The following is a 15,052-nucleotide window of genomic DNA, read 5'->3' as shown; positions in this document are numbered from 1 at the left end:
CTACTCGCTCCATTCAGCTACTCGCTCCATTCAGCTACTCGCTCCATTCAGCTACTCACTCCATTCAGCTACTCGCTCCATTCAGCTACTCGCTCTATTCAGCTACTCGCTCTATTCAGCTACTCGCTCCATTCAGCTACTCGCTCCATTCAGCTGCTCGCTCCTTGCTCTAGACCCCATGCTCTGCGGCCAAGTCCTGGCAGTGCACGGATTCTTGGCTACGAAGCTCACTCTAGTCTAGTCTGGGCCATCAGCTCACCTTTTTGCCTGGGATGGGGACGAAGGTCATAAACTCATCGACATGGCCTACAGTCAGCCAGTCAGAGTAGAGTTCCACGGGCGCCTGCACCTGTTGGGCCTGCAGGAAGTCGCGTACCACCTTGGTCATCCTCCTGCCTCCAGACCTAGGGCAGGGTTGGAGAAGAGTCTTTTAGCAGATTATTCTTGTGCCTCTGTGTCAGAGCACACCCCCCCCCCCCCCAGGATGAGACATTCAGCATCTGAAACCCAGGCCAGATCTGGCTGGTGCCAGCAAGGGCGTAGTAGGAGCCCGAGCTGCAGATCTGAGAGACCCTGGGGCAAGCAGAAGACATGGGAGCCCCGGGTCAAAAGAGGGTATGGCCAATGTGGAGGAGGGCTTAGAGCTCAGTCAGCCTTTGGCCCAGGAATTTGCCAGCAAGCAGCTGTAGCCAGCTTCCATGCTCAACATGGGACTGAGTATCTGAGACTTCCATCATCTTGGAGGTGGGACAAGAGCTCTCATGGCACTCCACTGAGGCGCAGGAAGTAGCTGCTGAGCGCACGCGACCATGGAGTTGGGGGAGGGTGGGCAAGCGGTCATTACCCATGTACCGCAAATAAAAGAACATTCCATGTGGGTCAGAGGGACTTGATACACAAATCTTGGGTGACCTCAGGTTCCAGGCAACGCTTGTGCAGTGAGTGGGAAGCCAGGCTGCTTGCTCTCTCCCAGCAATGTTTGGATTAAAGTAGACCCTGCCTTTTCATTGGCTGGGCTGAGAGTACAGTTATTGTGGGCAGCCAAAGGAGCCAGGGCCGCATGCCTGTGAGGCAGGGCCTTGCCCTATCTCTTCTCTTTCACATACAGGCACCCCTGCCCCTTCCCCTCTGCCAGCGAACCTTCGCTAGAGTCCCACACCCCTTCCCCGCGCGTCTTACATCTCACCACACACCCTCCCATTTGTGGAAGAGGATTACTGGGTCATACAGATTGGGTATACAAATTTTACTTTATACCAAAATGTAAAAGCTAACTTGGTTTTTTTTCCACGGTTGTCTATAGATTTACAGGCCATTGCGGAAGGGGCTATTTCTCCCTTAGATTCACCCCCCCCCCAGACAGTCATGCTCCTGTGCCTGCCCCCTGCCCCGCCCCACCCCCAGACACACCCTGGGCTATCTTACAGGGGGAAACTGCTTCCGATGAGGATCCGGCCAAGCGGGTACGCCTTGCCATTCACGGTCACTGGGGGGCTGACCTCCAGATTCCCGAAGGAGTCGAGGCTGGTGACAGTCTCAAAGAGGGGCTCCCGGGTCACATAGCCGAAATCTGGGCCCTGGGAGGAGAGAGAGCACACATCTGCCTTTAGCCCCCTACAGCCAGGAGCCCTCTTCCTTGGCAGTCATTCTCTGGGGTCAAGCCGGATGTCACCTGCAGTCTGGCACCCTGGAGTCTCAGCCTTAAAGATGGCTGTGACCAGAGGCTGCTCATTGCTGTCAGGGAGTCTGTGAGAGTGCTGGCAGAGTAAATGTGGGGGTGACATATGTGCACCCCATCTCTGCCTGGATCCGGCTCCGTAGGTACGGCCATCCTAATCGATATCAAGATCTGGCCTCACAGGTTCTGTTGATCTTACTGGCCGTCTCAGAATTTCTCTGAACCTCAGTTTCCAGTTCTGTGAGAGGTGTGTGTGTGTGTGTGTATACGTGTATATATATATGTATGTATATATGTATGTATATATGTATGTAGATATATATGCATGTATATATATACACACACATATATATCTACATATCTGCATACATATATGCACGCATATATACATATATATGTATATATACACACACATATTCTTTTTTGACAAAAATATAGGGATCTTGTTTGTTTGTTTGTTTTTTAACTAGAGCAGGGAGTAACTAACTTGCCTGACCTAAAAAAACCCAAGCCAACCCACAAGAGAACTTTGTGCGGTAGGCAGATGTGGCCTATGCCACCTTAGCTAAGAAGCTCAAGGGACAGGCACGCCCGGCGAGGTGCATGGCAGGAGCTTAGCACATTCTCGCCTGGGGCCCCTCTTTGGCCATGTGTGAGCTGACAACAGGTGGCAGCTGGGACTTTACAGCATCATACAGGCCAGCAGGCACGCACCATAAAGCCGGGCCTGGCCTGACCTCTGGGAACAATGCAGACTGGGCCTGGGACACCGGGCCAGCCTGGAGGACTGGGGAAGGCACGTGGAGGACCGGGGAAGAGAAAGGACAGCGCTGTGAGCTCGGTTTCCATTCCTGCTGCCTGTGGTTGCCCCGGGGTGGTCCATTTGATGTCCCTCTCCTCCGTGTCAGGGACACATGGACAGCCCCACATGGAGGGTGGTGGAGGGCAGCCTCCAGGCTGGGGTGGTGAGACCAGACCATGATGGCCACTGATCAGGCCCAGATTTGATGGCTCTGGCATGCCTTTGCTGGAGTAACGATCTGGGGTGACATTTTCCTGTTTTGCAGATGCATATCCTGAGGCTATGAAGTCTGCCTGAGGTCCTCTTTCTGATATTGGGGTGCTATTCAAGACACACCCCCTGTCATCCCAGAGCAGGGCTCACACACTGCTTCCTCCACATCTCCAGAGGGGACTTGGGCAGGGTCACCTCTGAATGGCCTGGCATCTATAGTAGAGTCTGTCCCTCATGAGACCATGGGAAAGCCAGATCTGTCGCTGTCTCCGTAACATGCTCCACACGGGTTTCCCGCTCAAGGCAAAGGGTGGGGATGCAGAGAGACATACTTCACTCTTCCACGTGGGCTGAGGCCACAATGTGGAGGTGATAATGGCCTCCCAGGACGGTGAGGAGTTGAGCTGCCTTAATAAACCCCACAACACAGAGATCCACATCACAAAGTCCCGATGAACATTGACGTCTGTAGACTTCTGTCTTGCTTGCCTCTTTGAAACTTACTTAGCTACAAGTTGGAGGGTTGAGGCAGCAGCAGGAGTCAAGACCTCTGGACCCGGGCTTTGCTCCGCCTCCCACAGTTCTTATTTCCCACAAGGCAACTCTCCCAGTTTAGAAAATACATCAACACCTCAGGGCCCACTGACCCATCTTGCAGATGAGAAAACAGAGGCCCTGAGTGGGAGACTAGTTATCTTGGGATGTTCCCTATCTCCTGACTGTGCTGCCCTCTAAGAGTCCTCAGTGTCTTCCCCCAGGTGGCTTCAACATCTTACCAGGAGTTGCTTAATGGGGAAGTCCTTCAGGTTTCCATCTCGAGGGGAGTCCAGCACTACTGGGAAGCCTTTGTGGGGTGCCTCAATGTAGCCAAACTCGATTTCATCCTGTGGGGGAGAAGAGGGAGAGCTGTCAGCTGCAGCGGCACCCAGGGGTGCCTGGGACACGATAGATAGGGATTTAATATCAGATCTCAGGAAGTAGAGGCGGGAGGTTAGCAAGTATTCGGCCAGCCTTGGCTACATATTGAGACCCTAGTTTAAAACAAAACAAAACAAAACAAAACAAAGCAAAAAAAAGCCCAAAGCCCAAAATGAGGAACTGGGAATGTAACCCAGGTGATAGAGTTGGCTAACACAAACATGAAGTCCTGGGTTCAAGTCCCAGTACCGCATACACGGAGCATGGTGGCACATGCCTGTGGAATCCTTGGGACTTGGGGGAATGAGTGCAGGAGTACCAAAAGTTTAAGGCCATTCCCTCTTACACAGTGAGTTCAAGGCCAGTCTGGGGGTGTGGAAGACCTTATGACAGAACCAAAACAAACCAAAACAAAAAGCACAAATAAACTAGGCACAGTTACATTACACCTGTAACCTCACCACTGAGAGGCCAGAAGCTTAGGAATATAAGGCCAGCCTGGGCTACAACCTGAGAGTCTGGCTCAAAGATCAAAGCAAGCAGAGGGAGATGGCTCAGCAGGCAAAGGAGCTTCCGCCAAGGCTGGGGACCTGGCTCAGCAGGCAAAGGAGCTTCCATCAAGGCTGGGGAGCTGAGCTTGGTTCCCTGGACTCGTACATAGGACAGAAGGAGAGAACCAACCGCTCCGAGCTGTCCTCTGACCTCCTCCATGCGTGGCTTGTGGTACATGTACCACCCCCAATAATCAACGTAAGATTTAGCACAGAAGTAACACAAGCGAGCCTGGCGCGGGCAAGACGTCTCATCCCCAGCCTGCCTCGGTGTCCAGCTTGCCTCCCAGTGAGCAGCGGACGGCAGAACATCTCAACAGACTGCCTCTGCCAAGATCACACAATTATCTCTTGGGGACACCGACCTTATATTTGTTGTTGTTGTTGTTGCTGTTGTTCTATTTTCTGATATAGAGTCTCTCTGTGTAGCCCTGGCTGTCCTGGAACTCACTCTGTAGACCAGGCTGGCCTCCAACTTAGAGATTCACCAACCTCTGCACCCCTTTCCCCCCGGGTACTGGGTAGCATAAGCTACCACCGCCCAGCTTCATTTTAAAAACATAAATAACCGTATCCTAACTACAGTTCTTTCAAGACTCAAGAATATTCTGTGTCTTTGTCACAGACTGGGCTTTTTCTTTGTCACCGCCACAGAATACTCCCCGTGAGCCCGTCACTGGTGACTCAACGTGGATGCATAGAGATGGTTTCAGTGTAGCCTGCTGCTGGAAGTCACACTTGCTCTCTCGGGTCTCTGTGCTCTTGAGCAGACAGAGGGGTCCACACAGGTGTGGGCAGCCGGGTACCAGGGTGTTCACAGGGAGCCCCTTCTGGCCCCGAGCCCCTCACCTGGATCCAGCGGTCACCACGGTTCATGTACTGGAAACAAACTTTCAGTTCGCAGTTGGTTTTCTCCACCAGGTTCTTCACCTCTTTTAGGAACAGGTAATTGTCCTTCATGCTGGGGGGCATTGGAAAAGAGGCCAGGAGGAAGCATAAGGGGGGGTGAGCACCACCCATTTTGGGTGGTCGGAGATGCTAGCACTCTAGACTGAGGTGTGATGAGGAGGGTCCACCTCTATCCACAGCTACTTTGTAAAGGTCACTGGGACCGAGGGCCATATAACCCCACCCACTTAGGCAGCTTTTGCCAAGGTAAGACTTATGTGCATTTCAGAGACTCTGAGGCACAGAGAGGCCACCGGGTCATATAGGCGCTAAGTGGCAGAGACAGGAGTTGGATTTAGGTAAGTCTGACCCCAGCTCTTGGCCACCCTGCCACCCTGCCTGTGTGGGGTACGCCTGACCCTTACCAGCACACGAACACTGACACAGGAGGCAGGATGTTGGGGGTCATAATCCAGGGTGCAATCCGGAACATCACAGTGTCTGTGAAGATGGGGGTCAACGGGATGCCCTGGGCGTGGGAGAGAAGAGAGACACCACGGAGTCACACTGGGTGCGTGCGCAAGGTCCCCGTCTACCCCTTAGTGGGTGAGACTGAACGACACATTTACTGAGCGCTTGCTGTGCGCTGGAACTGTGCCAAGTGCTGTCGTTACATGTATGTGTGGGGTTTGCGTTTATGCGTGTTTATGTAGATGTGTGTGCAAGTGCCTGTGATGGCCAGAAGAGGGTTTTAGATCCCCTGGGTCTAGAGTTACATGCAGATGTGAGGTGCTGGTCAGGTTGGTGGTGGGCAAATGAACTCTGCTTCCCGGAAGAGCAGCAAGCACTCTTAACTGCCGAGCCACCTTTCTGGCTCACACACCACGTGTCTCTGTGTGTACCAATCTATTCCCAGGGGATAGATGCCCCCATCCTCCCTTTTCAGATAGGGACTCTAAGTCGCAGAACGGTAGAGTCACATGGTTAGGCTTCGTTAGATCCCATTTTCACCCAAACTTGCCCCGTCCAAAGTTCCCAGGTCTAAGCCAGGGACATACTTGACTGCGCATGGGAGGCCTGTGGCTCTCACCTCGGCCATATACTCCAGCAGACTGACGTGGATAGAAACCAGGCCTGAGAAACTCTCGTCGGGGAAACAGAGGCCTTCCACGAAGAACAGCAACTCCGCAGAACCGCCGGTGTACTTGACCACGTGGTAGAGTTTCTGCCGGCCCAGGATGTGGATATAGCGCTGGCCGAAGAACGGGTCTATGGGGGGAAGGCGGCAGTGGACCCATGTTAGGACCCTCTCCCGTCAGGAGATGGTCAGGGAGCTCTCTGATGGGGGAAAGGGACAGAGTGACTTGTCCTTTAGACACAGAGAGAAGAGCACAAATGGAAAACACCACAGGATGCTGCAAACGGGTCAACGCTGTGGTCTTAGCACGCTGGGTGGCTGCTGGCTTCCAGCTTCCTCGTCTGGAAAGTGAGCTGCTTTGGGAATGGCACATAGGAAAGGAGAGCAGACGGGAACAGGATGTCTAGCATAGCACAGGGAGGTGTTATTCCCATTTTACAGAGGAGGAAACAGTCCCAGAAAGCAGAACTGGCGGGGCGGGGCCTCCACATCTAATTCCAAACGTCAAGTTTTTGTTCTCTTCTTATGACTTTAACACAGGCAATGCCTTTTGTTTGAGACATTCTTCTCTGTATCGTGGAAGCCATGATGTGTGGCTCTCTGGTGGGAAGGAAGGCATTCACTCCTGCCCTGTCAAACTCCTAGCTCTTTACAGCGCTGGTCCCTCTGCCTGGAAGACTTGTGTTCTTAATCCTCTCAAGGAGTCCTTTGTACATCCCCAGAGAGCAAGCCAGGATCTGTGTGGACCTTTCCCCATGGCAGCCTGTGCACATGTTTGTGAGGGACAGCCCCGCCTGCCGGGCCATCTGTCTGTCTGGTACATGATCGTATTTAATAAATGTCCATTGGATGGGGTAATGACTCCATCAGCCCCTGTGGGAGAGGCCCCACAGGGGATTTCAGGGCTGGTCCCATGAATTGAATTACTATGGCCAGCACGAGCAAGGATCTCTGTGTCTTAAGGATGGTACTCAGCCCATGGTAAAGACAGCAGATGTGGGAAGTATCTAAGGGCAGCGTCGGGGTGGAGATCTAATCTGTTACGCAGGGTGGGGAAGGGCAGGGGAGACTTCTGAGCAGAGAGAAGTGGCTTTGCCACACCCTCGTGGGTCAGCAGGGTGCCTGGGAGGATGTGGAGGGAGGAGGTACTTGCATTGGCAAAGGCCTGGAGCTAGGGCCCTACAGAGTTCCCGAAGCAACTTCTTTACGCCCTGCAAATCTGGAAGGGCAGATTAGGTTCAGCTTAGAGCTTTCACCACGGATGACACAGGTTAATGCCCAGCTGCCTAAGGGTTAGAACAGGGAATGGGACCACTCCTGGGATACACGGCTAAAAACTATCAAGAATGATGTCGCCCGGAACACAGGCTTTCGACAGCACCTCCTCTGGGACAGTGTGCTCACCTGGAGCCTGATTCCAAGTGACACATGAACAGGTGACCTGATTCACTTCCCAAGTCAGAGGGACTTCCAGGTCAGACATCATTTGCAAGTTACACACCCGGGATTTACATTCACCTCTCAAACAGGTCCCTCAATTGCTAACTGGGGGACTGCAGTCCCTGTGTTACAGGGTCACTACAGACGCCACAGTATCAATGTCCTCAGTAACCTTGGGAACCTGGGTAACCATGGATAACACAGCTGGGACCTAAGGGGACTGAGGGGGAGGGTGTGGTGACGCTGCCTCTTCCTGTGTAACTCAGTGCTTTGCTATCCAATGTCCTAGATGGACGTCAAGGCACAGAAGTAGCATTTCCGCCTCCCAGGGGCAGGGCTGAGCATTGAGATGCCAAGTACCCTACCACAAGTCACCCAAAAGGCTGGCAGGTGCCCTAGGGCCCCGTCTCTGCTCAGACCCAGTCGGATGTGTATCTATGGTGACTCCCTCCTACCCGCAACATCCGCCATGACCCAGGCTGAACTTCAGCTGTGTTCAGGGGAGTGATGTCAAACATCGAAGCCATCCTGATCTTGCAGAAGCTGAAGTTATCAAGTTTCTCCCCAGCCTCTCACGGGGCCTGGGACGGAGGAGCCATAGCCGAGGGAGGTGGGTCTGGTGGGAGGATTTTTTCTGCACAGCAGCTGGCTGCTGGTGGCTTTCTCCTCCCTATGTAGACTATGCCCTGTGATTCACAATGCATCTTCTATTTGGGGCTGCTTTCTGGCAGTTTGTGCCAACACCAGGCAGATTGAATCTCAGGCCAGAACAACACAGCCCTTGTTTTAAAGAGCCTCCATGGCTGGTCAGAGTCCCCAACTTGGTGCAGAGCCTGCCACCCCCGACGTGGCTGCCTGTCCTTGCAGGCACCAACAATGCACTCCTATTGAGTGGCCTCAGTCTTGCGCTGGACCTGCCAGCCACCCCCTGGCCTCTCCTGAGCTTCGGTCATCTGCCCTGGCTGGCCAGCGCGTGGTCTGACTTGCCACAACCTTTTCAGTGACAAGGAGGCACAGTATGACCGTCCATCTCAACTTGCCTGTGATAGATGGCATGACAGACATCCAGTGCTAAAAAGCAGGGAGGTCCTGGACAAATGGGGACAAGTTGGTTACTATGTCCTTGTGGGGGAAGGTAAGTCCCCAACTTCTGGGGGGACCCGAGATTGGAGGATAAAGTCCCTAGGTCCTCCAAGGACTACTGGCGATTTCTGTCCATCTTGGTCCTAATAATCACCAGTGTATATAATTCCAGCTATTGCTTGATAGCTACGGCTTTACAGAGAGCTTCTCACGGGTCAGTTGCTTCGGAGAGTGTGAGAGTGGGGGCCCCATGCAGCCCATGGCACACTACCGAGAAGGCCCTCTGGTATCCCAGAGCCCCGCTCCTGACCTTGTGAGGAACTGGACTGTCTCTCCTGGGACACAGGTCGTGACACTGAAGTAACACGACACATGACACACAGGGTAGTCAGAATTGGACAAAATCCTCCATATGCTTCCATGGAAGAAAAAGATGAAAATCCATTGTCCCCTGTGCTGGGCTATGGTGACTCAAGAGTATCCCCCTAGCCGGGCGTGGTGACGAACGCCTTTAATCCCAGCACTTGGGAGGCAGAGGCAGGTGAATTTCTGAGTTCGAGGCTAGCCTGGTCTACAAAGTGAGTTCCAGGACAGCCAGGGTTATACAGAGAAACCTTGTCTTGAAAAACCAAAAAAGGGGGGGCTGGTGAGATGGCTCAATGGGTAAGAGCACCCGACTGCTCTTCCAAAGGTCCAGAGTTCAAATCCCAGCAACCACATGATGGCTCACAACCATCTGTAACAAGATCTGACGCCCTCTTCTGGAGTGTCTGTAGACAGCTATAGTGTATTTACATATAATAAATAAATTTACATATAATAAATAAATAAATCTTGAGTGTCCCCCTGGTTGCTTGTCAGTTTGATACACTGCAGACTCACTTGGGAAGGAAAACCTCCAGGAGGAACCATCTAGATTAGGTTGGCCTGTGAACAATTTTCTTAATTGGGGTAACTGAGGTGTGTTAATGTGGGTGGTACCATTTGATGGGCTGGACCCCGGACAGAACGAAGAGGGGAGAGAGCTGAGCTGACGCTGGGGCTGGGCCTTTCCTGCTGGGATGGACAGTAAGCAAGATGGCATAAACCTTTTTTCTTCTAAATTGTTTTTTGTCAGAGCATTTTATCACAAGACCAGCAACTAAGACACCTGGAGCCCACATCTAGAGAGAAACTGACTATGGGGGGCAGAGGAGGGGCAACCCAGCAGCCACCCTCCCTTCAAGGTGGTGGCCCAGCTAAGACATCCAGGAGACATTCTCCATGTGCGCACAGCTGGAGCCCTTTCTTGCCAGCTCAGGACCCATCTCAAATGACACGTGAAGGGGAGAGGTGCGAGCGCGCGGAGCCAGCCCGGGAGAGTACTCCAGTTAGCAAAGCGAAGAAGCATTTGGAGTATGCAGGGATGTCACTATTAGCCACAGGTCAATGCCAAGGCTGAGGCAAAGCCCTGGTCCCCCTCTGCTGCATGGCAACTCTGGTCTGGACCATGTAAACATTAGCATCTCAGCTCCCTGGGGCAGCGGAGCTAGCCTGACTCGGGACATTCCAAGCAGCAATGGGAGCCCAGAGTGAACTTCTGTCTGTCAGTGTCCCAGCTAAGTCACTCCTTGAGGTGAGGGCCCTGCAATAAGTGACTGCCTATTTCCAGAGGGTCTGTCTTGAAGGGGTCCCAGGGTAAAGCTCAAGGCTCTGGGCTCCAGACAGAAGAGTCCACAGTGCTTGGCAAATGGCAAAGGGCGCTTTACAGAGGGAACTCCGCACATGGATAGACTTGAACAGTTCTGCCCCAAACCCTGGGGGGTGGGGGGTGGGGGTGGAGGTGGGGGTGTGGTCCAGCTGTAGGCTTCTCACCTAGCATGGACTAGGCCCTGGGTTTGATCCTTAGCACCACATTATGGCGCATGATAATGGCCTGTGGCTATAATCCCAGACTTGGGAGGGGCTGCAGAAGGGTCAGAGGGTGAAGAAGGCCATCCTCCCTTCCCTACATAGGGAGTTAGAGGCCACAGGACCCGGTCTCAACAAACGAAAACAACATCCCTGAGGTGACTCCGCTGCACAAAGAACAAACTACAAACCCTGCCTTTGCTCTGGCCCCTGTCCCCTCTTGGCTGGCTGGCTGTCCTCCATTCTTCCGGCTCAGCCCACTAGCCTGGTCTTTCTCTTCCTCTGAAGTACTGAAACTGCCCCCCTTTTCTAGCTTGCTGTATGCTGTGCCCCTGTTAAGCTCGCTCCTCCTCAGCCCCTCCTCGCCAGCTCCTTCTCATTATTCTCTTTGAGTCTCATCTTAAATGTCACTCCCCAGAGAGGCCTCTCTGGACCACCTTAGCCAGCGCAGACTCTGTGCTGACATTTTCAGGGACCCGATCTGTTCCACAGGTTTTCCTCACTCAGGGGCGGCTCCTCCAGGGCAGTGGGGGTGAGGGGGACAGTTGTATTTCCTGCATGGGCACTGGGTGGCTCTACGGTATAAGCAGATTAGATGAGCAGCTTTGAGGTAGAGGGCATGGTGGCACCCAGGACACCCTGTCACCACCGGGAGGAAGAGGGGCAGCTATGGCACCTGCGGGGACTTTCTGAAAGTCAGAAACGCCTGGTGCTATTTGGAGGAGGTGCTTATCTGGCCTCAGGCATCATGAAGGCCACAGGACCCTGACTTCCACCCCTGACCACTGGAGAGAAGTATGTAGACACAGGCCATTGAATCTTCTCAGGGGAAGAGCGAGATACGTATCTGTGAGTCACTCTGTGGGCTCCATGGCCCCAGGGAACCTGTACCCAGAGAGAAAGGCAATGCAGTGGCTGCCAAAGCAAAAGTGGGATCACTCACTCTCCACGTAGAAGACACCCACTTTGTCCGAGTCCGACATGGAGATGTAGAGAACTATCTCATACCCGGCGGGCAGGCGGTCAGGGCCTTTGGTGCGCAGGATCATCTGAGACATGTCCTGGAGGTCTGTGGGTAGGTAAGGGAGGCTAGGAACAGGATGCTGTGGGAGCTGGGCTCGCCATTGCTTTTTCAAGGCCCCTCCTTCATGCATGTAACTACCAAAAGCCTAAGGGAAAGATACTGTCTCTAGTACCAGGGAGAACTGGTCAACCCTTGGGGAATTTCTGTTTGTTTTCTAGTCTTCTTTTTTTCTCATACATTGGCCTGGAACTCGGATTTGCCTGACTTATCTATTTGTCATCTATTTGTGTGTGTGTGTGTGTGTGTGTGTGTGTGTGTGTGTGTGTGTGTGTGTGTGNGAGAGAGAGAGAGAGAGAGAGAGAGAGAGAGAGAGAGAGAGAGAGAACAGCTTGTGGGAATCTGTTCTTTCTCTTTATCATGTGTGTCTCAGGAACTAAACTCAGATCATCTGGCTTGTTGCCAAATTCCTTTACCCTCCGTGCCATCTTGCTGGCCCTTCCCAGCTTGTCTAGGTCCCATGCCTGTTGAGGTGCAGTTGAACTGCATTTGCAGTCATTTACTCTGAGCATTCTCCCCTGGAGGCCCAAGTATACTCCTGCCTCACCCTCCGTCCTGCCCGGGACAGAACAGCGCGCTCCCGCGGCCCCCCAGTGTGGCCCCACTGGCACCTTGCTTGCTGTAGACCTTTTCATCACCACAGTCCTCCTTGGGCAACCAGGGTGTGTCTCGGTCACAATTCACCAGCAGGATGGCCCCCTGGCCCTCGGGACCCCAGGTCCAGGATGCCTGCAATAGCAATGACGGAATGGTCAGTGCCACCCCTGGCTCCGTCCTTGTGCAGCCTCTGCGGGATACTGAGGGACAGACACTGTAAGGAGTACTTCCTAACCCTTCAGGACAGCAGCTGGGACCTGGAAGGCTCAATTACCAAATCCAGTACCCAAAAAGGACCCCACATTCAAGAACACAGAGAGACAGGAAGGCCGAATGGGGCGTGTGGGCCTCAGCTCTGGTGTGAGATGGCCGTGCCTGGCAGAGATGGTGGCGGGAACTGACATTCTAAGACAGGCTTGAGGCAACTGAATCCAGACATGCTCTGAGTGCTCCCAGGGGGGCCGGCACCTTGTTCTGCGTTCTCTCCTGCAGTCACAGTGCCCAGAGCAGCCTCCAGCTGGATCATGCCGTTTCCCTGTGTGAAGCCCTCACTGTTAACTCAGATAAAGCCTGGATTCTCTGATCTCCCAGACACAAGGCTGGGGAGACCCGTGGCCTCTGCATCTGGGCTCTTCCGCCCACTCTGCTCTACCCACACGGAGGCCTGTCTGCACCCCAGAGACTCCCAGGCCTTTGCCACAATGGTCCCTCTTTCTCCATCAGCTCCACTTGGCCTTACTGCACGGGGGCCCTCCTTGAAGGCGCCTTTCTGATCTCGAGGACAAGTGCCCAGGAGAAGGACTCTCCTTGAACTTTAGGTCTCTCTAGGTTTTTGTTATTCTCTGCGACTGACCTGATCCTAGAATCCAAGAGAGAAATTTGTTCTTGCTCTGAGACAGGGTCTCACACAGTTGGCCTCTCACTCACCATGGAGCAGACGGTGGCCTTGAACTCCTGATCTTTCTTCCTCTACCTCCTGAGATCTGGGATTCCCAGCACGTACAACCACTACTAGCTCACAGGAAGGGTATTCCCAGGGTGGGCAAAGACACCGTGAAAACTTCACGGGTCCAGGTATGAACATTCTCGTGAAGGGACTGGACGCCTTTGCGTCGATTGCTTAGCCCCAGGTCGATGCCAGGGAACAGACTCGGGGTTTCCTGCATTGAAGACAGTACCCTGTCAGCCGAGCTAACCTCCAGCCTCCAGAGCAGTTTAGTCAGGATTATCTAGACCTACAATCTGTTTTGAAGAGATTTCCCTATAAAGCACCCGCCACCCCCTTAAAGACGGAGTTTGCTCAGGTTGGCCGTGAACATCCGATCCTCTTGCCTCTGCCTCCCGAGCACTGACAGGTAAGAGCCACCTCTGCCCCGTCTCCTTTAATTTTATTTCTATTTATCTGTTTTCTTGAGACAGGGTCTCACTAGATAGCCCTGGCTGACCTAGAGTTCACTACTTAGACCAGGCCTGCCTCTGCCCGCTGAGTGCTGGGATTAGTTGTATGTTAACACGAGGCACAGGGGGAAACAAATGGCTTTCCGGGGCAGCCTCTGTCTCAGGAACATCAATTCTTCCATCAGCTCTGTGGCCCATGCTGGGGACACAGATCCCACAGGGAGCCTGGCCTGTCTGGGGCCCATCCCCGCTGTTTCCGTTGTTTCCGCTGCCAGTTTTCAGCCTTAGCCTCTGGCCCCTCGCAGTCCCTGCGGTGCCCTGGAAGTCCATCCCCTGTCCCCCACCCAGCCCCGCCCTCCACCCCCCCGCCCCCACCAGGTCAGGGTCGGGATAGTGTCCACCCTCAAGGCCAGCTAACCAACCTTCTTAGGATTGTTCTTCTCCACCTCTCCATCCCGGTCTGCGTCCACGTCCAGCGAGATCTCTGTAGACAAGAGACAATCTTGAGTGGAAGAGCAAGCCAGCCAGTTGTGGCGCAGTTGGAGGAGCCCAGTGGGAAGCGGGGGTGGGGGGGCAGCTCCCCCATTCACTTGGTTGCTGGAAAAGAGAGCCTTGCTCTCCCAGGGACCCTCAGCAGACACAAATAGCTTTGGAAGTGGGCAGGTCCCTGCAAACCCTGGCGGGGATAGGAGGCTGATCTTCCCGGTACAGGTGTGGGAGACCCAGATCACATGCCCAAGGTCACAGGTGGCAGGCAAACCGGGGGGGGGGGTCAATCTCCAGTTCCCTCCTCTGGTCTGTCTCAGGGGCATCAGCACATATCCACGCCTGTCTGTGTTTCTGTCTCTGTCTTTCTGTCTCACCTCACTTTATTTTGGTTGAGAAATCCTGTCTCTAGCCCCTGCCCGTCTAAGGGCACCTGTGCTGCCAGGTGCAGATAGTTGGTCCGGGACAGGGTCCCTGTTGATCCTTTCTCTTGGGGAAGAGACTCTCAGCATCCTGGCACCTCTCACAGAAAGGCTTTGTAGAGCCTGTGTGGTAGAGAGAAGGTTCAACCTGTGATGGCCTTAGGTTGGAACGCTGGTTCTCCGGTCATGAGCTGTGTGACTTTGGACAGGTCCCACAACCTCTCTCGGCCCTATTCCCTCATCTGTAACATGGGGTTCTGGTTATAGGAATTGTACCAACTGCAAAGGCCACTGGACCCCTGGGATCCGGAGTTACTGATGGTTGTGAGCCCTGCAGTGCCCTGGCCTCACTAAGCCACATAACAGGCCTTTTCTTTTTCTTTTTCTTTTTCTTTTTCTTTTTCTTTTTCTTTTTCTTTTTCTTTTCTTTTCTTTTCTTTTCTTTTCTTTTCTTTTCTTTTCTTTTC

At 53.5% G+C, this 15,052-nt stretch overlaps 1 protein-coding gene across 1 annotated transcript in view; it reads right to left on the bottom strand.

Annotated features, from left to right (window-relative positions):
- Padi2 (peptidyl arginine deiminase 2) overlaps positions 1-15,052 on the bottom strand; it is a 42,164-nt gene that overhangs the window by 10,445 nt on the left and 16,667 nt on the right. Inside the window, exons 4-12 of the mRNA XM_021200161.1 lie at positions 14,100-14,161; positions 12,294-12,411; positions 11,545-11,670; positions 6,141-6,319; positions 5,476-5,579; positions 5,012-5,123; positions 3,470-3,577; positions 1,426-1,577; positions 260-404 (exon numbers count right to left, since the gene is read on the bottom strand). Coding sequence (XP_021055820.1) covers positions 260-404; positions 1,426-1,577; positions 3,470-3,577; positions 5,012-5,123; positions 5,476-5,579; positions 6,141-6,319; positions 11,545-11,670; positions 12,294-12,411; positions 14,100-14,161 — 1,106 coding nt within the window. The remainder of the gene's footprint in view (positions 1-259; positions 405-1,425; positions 1,578-3,469; positions 3,578-5,011; positions 5,124-5,475; positions 5,580-6,140; positions 6,320-11,544; positions 11,671-12,293; positions 12,412-14,099; positions 14,162-15,052) is intronic.

The sequence above is a fragment of the Mus pahari genome, chromosome 6 (assembly GCF_900095145.1).
Source record: "Mus pahari chromosome 6, PAHARI_EIJ_v1.1, whole genome shotgun sequence".
In the NCBI taxonomy this organism is placed as follows: domain Eukaryota; kingdom Metazoa; phylum Chordata; class Mammalia; order Rodentia; family Muridae; genus Mus; species Mus pahari.
This window is presented reverse-complemented; position numbering and strand designations above follow the sequence as displayed.